Source organism: Lupinus angustifolius, chromosome LG07 (assembly GCF_001865875.1).
Source record: "Lupinus angustifolius cultivar Tanjil chromosome LG07, LupAngTanjil_v1.0, whole genome shotgun sequence".
Classification (NCBI taxonomy): domain Eukaryota; kingdom Viridiplantae; phylum Streptophyta; class Magnoliopsida; order Fabales; family Fabaceae; genus Lupinus; species Lupinus angustifolius.
In genome coordinates, this window is record NC_032015.1 from 659,129 (window position 1) to 667,430 (window position 8,302).

The 8,302-nt window shown below is 34.1% G+C and overlaps 2 protein-coding genes across 3 annotated transcripts; both read left to right on the forward strand.

The window, feature by feature from the left end:
- Positions 2,045-4,492, forward strand: LOC109353220 (rac-like GTP-binding protein 5). The gene is made up of 7 exons (XM_019595447.1): positions 2,045-2,332; positions 2,897-2,984; positions 3,073-3,182; positions 3,259-3,322; positions 3,754-3,818; positions 3,947-4,012; positions 4,093-4,492. The coding sequence occupies exons 1-7, from the start codon at positions 2,234-2,236 to the stop codon at positions 4,192-4,194; spliced, it is 594 nt and encodes a 197-aa protein (XP_019450992.1). The 5' UTR covers positions 2,045-2,233; the 3' UTR covers positions 4,195-4,492.
- On the forward strand, positions 6,285-8,302 carry LOC109353218 (basic leucine zipper 19-like). 2 transcript variants are annotated; one of them, XM_019595443.1, is made up of 2 exons: positions 6,285-7,111; positions 7,685-8,302. In XM_019595443.1, the coding sequence occupies exon 1, from the start codon at positions 6,309-6,311 to the stop codon at positions 7,089-7,091; it is 783 nt and encodes a 260-aa protein (XP_019450988.1). In that variant the 5' UTR covers positions 6,285-6,308; the 3' UTR covers positions 7,092-7,111; positions 7,685-8,302. The 2 variants fall into 2 exon arrangements, 1 of the variants encoding a protein (XP_019450988.1); XR_002108435.1 differs by lacking the exon at positions 6,285-7,111 and adding an exon at positions 7,160-7,170.

Sequence of the window (8,302 nt, forward strand, 5' to 3'; positions counted from 1 at the left end):
GATAGAATTGTCTTAAAGTGGCTTGGGTATGTGCGAATGAGATTCTTATAACTAATAAGAGGAGACCAAATGAGTTAGTTTAATTTTTACGTGACAAGAAAAACCTGCGAAACAATTAGAAAAATTTAAAGAATAATTAATTATTGTGACATGATGTATGATAAAATATTATGTTGTTTAGATGGGGTAAAATTGTTTGATGACCTTTCTATAGTTTATTATTGTTGTTTATCTAAAATGAGTAAGCTTCTATTGTACATGAAGAAACTTGAGACATTTTTAATAAGTTGAAGGAGAATGCCATTTATCTAAACTTAATTAGTAGATTTATATACTAATTGATATATTTGATGAGCTTCTTCATTGTCTCTTTATTTCAGCTAGGCCCATTCAACGTTTCATGGTATTACTTTGATTGATTTCGAACATTCTAAACAAAACATTATTATCCTTGTTCTAATGCAAGACCACTAGTTGTAGGAAAAATCTATCGTACAATTGTGAATAGAATATTTGAGGGATTCTAAGATTTAAACCCAAATCATTTTACAATCAACCGGCGAAATTATTGGGTATACGTTATTAGTTCGATAAAAATAAGCATTTAAAGTTATTCTCAATTAACAAATAATAAAATATGATACTACCAAGGATATTCTCTCATCTTTTTTGGTAAGGAATTAACATTTTTGGGTTTGTAATTGTATCTCCTAACAAATGTCGCTCAGAGGAATCGAACTTTCATCATTGGGACTCTAACGAGATCTTACACTATTAGACTAACGTCTTGTTAATTAAAAAAAAAAGCAGTTAAATATGAAAAAAAAATGGTTTCAATCACTAAACAAAGAAGTGTTAACTTACAATGACTCATTTCCATTTTCCCAGATCACATTATGGAGACTTAAGCAATCACAGACTATAATGAATTAGAAAATAGATAACACAATAATCTTCCTTATTAGTCAAGATAGTATAATTTGCTAAGTGACAAAAAAGTGACTACTCTCTCAATTCTAGACCAATTAAGCTCACTCTGGTGAGTTAGATGACTCAATAGTGAATACCTCTAATCCTTTTCAAAAACTTGAAATGGAATAACTCTGGAGAACTTGCCAATTTAATTTCACGAGTGGACATTGTCATACCAATAATGTTTTATGTATTTAACTTAAATTAGACAATTATCTAGACCATTTCCACTTTAGGCACACACAAAAAAAGATAAAGATGAAAATAAGTTAACTTATGTATAACTTAACTTATTGTTTTTTCTTTCAAAAGCGAAAGATGTCCAACAAAATTTCCAATTTAAGTTTTACACATAACAATTAACAAACTTGCTAATTAGCTGAATGGATCAAGTGATACATGTTTGATTCCCCTAAGCAAAGTCTCATGTTCGAGTCTTGTAAATAAAAAAATATTCGCTAGAAGACTTAACCACATGTACCTGTAGATATTCTCGACTAAGACAAGATTGTCTTCATTACATTACAAGGATATGTGGAAAACAAGAAAAATCAATGATCAAGCTAGAACCAGATAATTTGTCCATTATTATGAAAGAAAGAATTGGTTAAGCAATTATATATCTATATTCTTGGGATCTTCATTAGAATGTGATAAAATGCAATTTTTATGTAAGTTCAGTTTTAAAATTCCAACAGGCACGTATCAAGTCCATTGACTTTTTTTTTTTGTATAATTTATTAAGGAAAACAAATATTACATCATATCTTAGCTTCACTTCTTTAAGAAAAAGAAAGAGAAAGAATGATGCAAGTGTATTTCTGTTATTTTATTACGAAAAAAAGGATATAACAATGTAAGAATAGTGAAAGTGGTATGTGATTATGAATATCATAATATTGATTTGTTAAATTGCATACAATTGTGATTGGTATATAATCTTTTTTTGATCTTTTATCTTCATTAGGTGGGTTTTTTCAAACAAAAAAAGAAAAATAAAAAATAATTGGTGATGAATGAAAATAAATATAGCTGGCAAGAGCTGGCATTAGAGGCAGGCACAGTTACCTTCAAAATTGATTTTTTTAATTCCAATTTCTCTAAAACCCCTTTTCCCTTGTTGTTCTTTCTCTTCAATTTCTTTTCCAACATCACCTCAAAGCTCAAAACTTGAACATTATTGCCACATGAATCATTATTAGGGTTCATCACACCAAAAAAGCTGAAGAAAGAAACAAGATAAGTTGTAGTGTGAAGGACAATGAGTGCTTCTAGGTTCATCAAGTGTGTCACTGTTGGTGATGGTGCTGTTGGCAAGACTTGTATGCTTATCTCCTACACTAGCAACACTTTCCCTACAGTAAGTTTCATCCTTTTAGATTGAGAAAGGTTGAATTTTTTTTGCCCTTTGAGTTCTAAGTTTAGCTAGTTGTTGTTATTCTTCCAAAATAAGAAATGGGGTTGTTACAATTTATGCATTTTTGTTCCTATTATGTTCTTGGTTCTGTTGTGTGGCCCTTTTGTTTTTGTTCCTGCTATTTATAATTTGTAGTCTTTTTCATCAATTTCATGTACCTTTCTTAGACATGATTGCTGAATTTAGATTTCATGTAGTTGGCTTGGTGGAAAGAGGAAAAAGGAAATGTTTTAATTGAATCTTGAACGTTGACTTTGATTATTTGATGTTGTCTTTCTATCCGATTTGTCTCTATGGAGGTTAAGTTAGATGCTTTGCTGAAATTTGCTATATCGGGACATTCGGACTTGGATGGTTCTTGTTTTTTGATTGATGCAATGATCATGTAAACAATTCACATTGTGCTGTTTGACTTACAATTGACTGGAAGATTAGAATGAGTTTGGGATGTTGTGTTAGTAATCGTGACATCTTTTGTTTCTTTGTGATCCAATTCATTGTCAACAGGACTATGTTCCAACTGTCTTTGACAATTTCAGTGCAAATGTGGTTGTGGATGGGAGTACCGTGAATCTTGGTTTGTGGGATACTGCTGGTAAATTTAGTTTCCTGGTTATGTCTCATTCTTGTTGTATTTCAGGAGTATCTTGTGTCATTGTTGATATTTTCGCGTTATGGTACAGGCCAAGAAGACTACAATAGACTAAGGCCTTTAAGCTATCGTGGAGCAGATGTATTCCTTCTTGCGTTCTCTCTCATAAGCCGGGCCAGCTATGAAAATGTTGCTAAAAAGGTAAGCTTGGTATTGTTTTCCGTACTTCTATTTTGTCCCTTCTCTACTCTGGACTAATTTTTTGCCCCTTTTCCAGTGGGTTCCTGAATTGAGGCATTATGCTCCTGGTGTTCCAATTATTCTTGTTGGAACAAAACTTGGTTGGATTCTTGTTCCTTCATTACCTTCTCAACCTATGTTTACACTGTTGATGTGCTCCTTACATGGCAGATAACGTTTAGTAGAAAGTTTTACACACACTATGTATCTATCATTGTTTTAAAATTCGGGTAGTTACATATTTATTGAATCAAACCTCAATTGTAGTTTATAACAAAAGTGGGTTTCCAATGCTTGACATAAGTCCTTGGCTTCTTGACTCATTGGCATTTTCATTTTTAGTAGTTTATAACAAAAGTGGGTTTCTGTTTTGCAAATTTTTGTTCAATAGTTTCGACATGGTTGCTTTTAGAATGTTTCCCCATGTACATATAGGCCTAATTTGATGGTTTGCATTTGATTATTTCATTTCAAAACTATCATGATCAGTTTGCTTGGGCATTTAATGACAACCGAGTATGTGGCTTTATAGATCTTCGGGATGATAAGCAGTTCTTTGAAGACCATCCTAGTGCAGTGCCTATCACCACAGCGCAGGTACTTGTTGCTATTGGTTTCTTTATTTAAGCAACTATTTGCTTTTGCCTTTTCTCTATTTCATTCTTTTATCATTTTATCTTTATTTTCTGTTCATAATTTGGTCTGGTTTTCTGTCATTTCTGAAGGGTGAGGAGTTGAGAAAACTTATTGGCGCGCCAGTTTACATCGAATGCAGTTCGAAAACACAGCAGGTACATGTGTGTTCTTTGCATCAAACATCTTTACAAGTTTTGGAGGTGATGATGACCTTATTGATTACCTTTGAATGCAGAATGTTAAAGCTGTTTTTGATGCGGCCATCAAAGTAGTTCTCCAGCCCCCAAAGCAGAAGAAAAAGAAGAAAAAGGGGCAAATGGGCTGTTCGATTTTGTGATCTTCTGTTCTTCGTGGAGGATGACATGACTGTAGCCATTTTCTGGTAGTCTTCACCATTATATATCTTATACTATTCCCAACCTAGAGGAAGGAATTGCTGAGTCCTACTAACAACATCAAGGTTCACTCATAAGCATCAAGCTATTTGTTTCTGCCTCTTGGATCTGTACAGTCGTAATTTCGATATGTTTATTGTGCACAACTCTTTCGTTTCGCTGGACTGTTTTTATCTGTTGTATTGACACTGTGGACATGGGTTCTATTCATGTCCTAATCTAGTCTAAGAAGTGCTTGCACATGTGGGTTTGAATGTGAACTACACATGTAATTATATTTCATTTTTCAAGTTTCTATGTTGTGATATATGAAGGTATTATTAACTTTTAAAACCATGAACTTTTGAAGCAAATGTTATGGCAGTTGCAGCTTTGAATAAGTAAAATCAAATCTAATCATAGTAACTTGTGTTATCCACCTAATTTGGAGGATAACAAATCTATTAGCAGTTCAGTTACTCTAACCTCATGCACTGAAAAAAAATCAATTGTAATACCCTCCATTTCCTCACTTTTTGCCCTTCAACTTCTCTCCTCTACTATAAAAAACTACAAGGAAAATTTTATACAGCAGAATTGTATCTACATTCTTCTAACCAGTTAATAAAAATAACGTCCATGTTCTCAAACCATGTTTACTTTCAACTTTTGGTGCTTATTTCTTTGTTAGATCATTTTGTTTTATCTTTTAGAAGCATTCTTGTTAGAGAAGCAACAAATCTTGCTATGACTCTAATGGGTAGGGTATGTGGAGCATTGTATCTGATGTATGCATTCACTTATTTTTCTAACTTTGACGAAAAATTATAAATAGAGAAAGCATCATATAGCTTCTTGTTTTCAAACATATTGAATGATTAGAACTACCAAAGTCAAATATTCAAGATTCAAGAATTGTCTTCAGGAGGTGCACCAAGAAACTAGAATAAGGTTTCTTTCCATTCATCATAGGTGGACTAAGGGAACATATTTTTTGTATTTACATGTTTCATGATGATCGGTTGAAAAAATATATTTATGTTGAAAATTTAATTATTAACTATTTTTCTAACCAATCATAGGTTATGATACATGGAGTAATACATTATGGGGACAGATAGGTGGACATCTGCTGTCCCAAAATAGTGTATCATTTCATGTGTCACTGCTTGTAATTTGTTAAAAAAATAATTAATTATTAAAATTTCACCATAAATATATTTTTTCAACTAATCACAAATAGTGACATATGAAGTGACACACTTTTGTGGGACAGACAGATGTGCTCACTGGGACATATGGTTTCATGTCTTATGCTGATCTAAGACCAAGTTTAACGCCCAAAAATACTAGAATCAAATTATTTAAATCTATAAAATATATTCCAGCCATGGAATATATAAATACATAAAAAAGACGTGTGGATACGTAATACTAATTTGATTCAGATAAACAAATTTTGTAGATGTTAAAAAATATAATGACATACTTTCAATTTTTTAGATATTAATTAAAGTCAAGTCAATTAAAGAATCTTGAAGCAAGTTGTGAACGTTGGAAGTAGCCAATTGGATTTAGAGTAATAAGAACTAAATACTAATTTTAGGGTCGATGTGAATTGTGGACCCACAATTAGAGCAATTATTACTATTCAAATTAAACTTGTTTTTGTTCTCTCTGTGGTACCTATAAATTGTAGGCGCTTATTGTTTCAGAGACGAATCGCGAGTTCCTGAGTGTAAAGAGAAACAAAAAGAACAAATCTTGTCGTCGAATCTCTCACTTTCTCCCTGGTATGTAATACTGATTTCTTTTGTATTAGGGTTTATGTTTCTTCCCCAATTCGATTCGAACATGCTGAATTTTTCGACCAATTGAATCTCATACACACTTCCCCCTGCATTTCATTGTAATAACGTGTTCTACTTCGTTGTTCTAATTTTCTGATGCTTTTGTTATGTTTCCAATTGTCCCCAATTGCAATTCTAACCATGAAATTACATATTTTATGTGTTTTGTAACTAGGTCTGGGATCTTTGCATTTTCATTAGGGTTTTTTTTTTGGAATTCCTTTGTAATGGAGGACGGGGAGCTTGATTTCTCAAACCAGGAAGTGTTTTCAAGTCCAAACATGGCTGAAATTCCTAGCAGTGGTTCAATGGACAGTTTCTTCGAGGAACTCCTTAAGGAAAATGCTCACGCTTGCAGTCACACTCACACGTGCAACCCTCCTGGTCCTGATTTTTCACACACCCACACCTGTTATCATGTCCACACCAAGATTGTGCCTGCCTCGGGTGAAGACCAGGTTGCCACTGATGATAGTGCCGAGTCTTCTGAAAAGAAGTCGAAAAAGCGTCCTGTGGGTAATCGTGAAGCTGTTCGCAAATACCGTGAGAAGAAAAAAGCTCGCACTGCATCTCTGGAGGACGAGGTTGTCGAATTGAGAGCTTTGAATCAGCACTTGATGAAGAAGTTGCAAGGTCAGGCTGGTTTAGAGGCAGAGGTTGCAAGGCTAAAGTGCTTGCTAGTTGACATACGGGGAAGGATTGATGGAGAAATTGGATCATTCCCTTATAAGAAACCAGCCAATTCAAATCTGCCAATCCCAAATATTCCGGGTTCTTATGTGATGGACCCGTGTAACATTCAGTGTGATGACCGGGTCTATTGCCTTGGTCCAGGAGCAGATGGGAGGGTCACAGAAGGTGCATCACTAAATGGGGAAGGGTTTAATGGTTGCGAATTTGAGAATCTCCAGTGTGAGTTGGGGCTCAAGGATCTTCTTGCTCGTGGAGTTGGACAGACATTGTCTAATGTCCATTCTTTTGCATCAAATAAAAGAAAATATGATACCTGATTACAATTTTTGGTTGGAAGGTTTGTTTTGGTACTTAATTGATATTTATACTTGATTCCATTTCAAATGTTGTTGCCTGGTATGATCTGCCTTGCATCTCTAGTCATTGTTTGTGATCAAGTGCTAGTTGCTTGTCTCATTATAGTTTTCGCTTTGACAGATTAAGCATAGCTTGCTTTGTAGTGTCACCTGCTTGATTTCTGCTTGGTTGTAAATAGTGGGGAGACTATGAAGTTCAGAATTCAGATACACACTCTCTTTTGTTTGCATTTGACTTGTTTGCTATTTGTATGACACAACTTGATGTATATATCTGGGACTGAGTAAGCAAATGGGGCCACATTATGACAAAACCTTCTGCAAGATGATTTAAGCAACTGAAATTAAAAGATTAAAATTGCGAAAAATTCTAATAAACAATTTTTTTCTTCTAATTTTACCAAGATGGGATTCAGACTAAACTTTATTTTCGAATATTTCATGATATAATTTTCCAATTGGAATTGAGTCTGATTTGATGACTTTAGAGCATGGAACTTGCATATCCTTGCTCTTTATCTTTGAAAGTGTTCTAATGGCTTTTTCTTTAATAGGGGGATCTTGTGCAGCAACAGCTGGTTGAAGAACCAACCAAATGTTGGTATTCATTGTTGCCATAGTAATACCGTCTTCCAATAACTCATTAGTTGTTGCAGCAGCAGCAGCTATTCATCAGGTCTTTTCAAAATTATTCTCCTTTGGGCCCTCTGTTGTGTTATTGGGGGTTGGGATGGCTGTTTTCCTATGGAAGATCAATGTTTTTTGAAAGCACAAACAGTAGTTGATCTGCAGCCAGCATAGCTTATGGCCGAGACAGACATAGTGCTTTTGTATACAATATTTCCTGAATTTTTTTTATTATGCAATATGCATGGACAAGTTTATCTGCCATCATGAGTTTTTGTCTGCTGATTCAGTTTTCAATCTATCATGTATATTTGTGTTGTTTAATTAGAAGTAGTTTAAGTGGCGGTTCATATTCTCTAAGCTCAGACATTTTTGTGGTTGCTGGACTACAGAAGCTGGGAAAGATAGGAGTATGTTTCATCTTTCAGTACTCTGTGCTGTGAACAGGTGAGTCACCAATGTCATTTTGTGTAATCTAGAACTGTTGTGAGTGAAACAATAACATTAGCTTGTATGATTGCAGTCTTGCATGCATTGTTCTTTTT

Excerpts from the sequence above, each read along its gene's own strand:
- LOC109353220 (XM_019595447.1), top strand. The coding sequence starts at position 2,234 with ATGAGTGCTTCTAGGTTCATCAAGTGTGTCACTGTTGGTGATGGTGCT. Across the intron at positions 2,333-2,896 it reads CTAGCAACACTTTCCCTACA|GACTATGTTCCAACTGTCTT; the intron begins GTAAGTTTCATC and ends CATTGTCAACAG. Across the intron at positions 3,819-3,946 it reads TGCCTATCACCACAGCGCAG|GGTGAGGAGTTGAGAAAACT; the intron begins GTACTTGTTGCT and ends TCATTTCTGAAG.
- LOC109353218 (XM_019595443.1), top strand. The coding sequence starts at position 6,309 with ATGGAGGACGGGGAGCTTGATTTCTCAAACCAGGAAGTGTTTTCAAGT.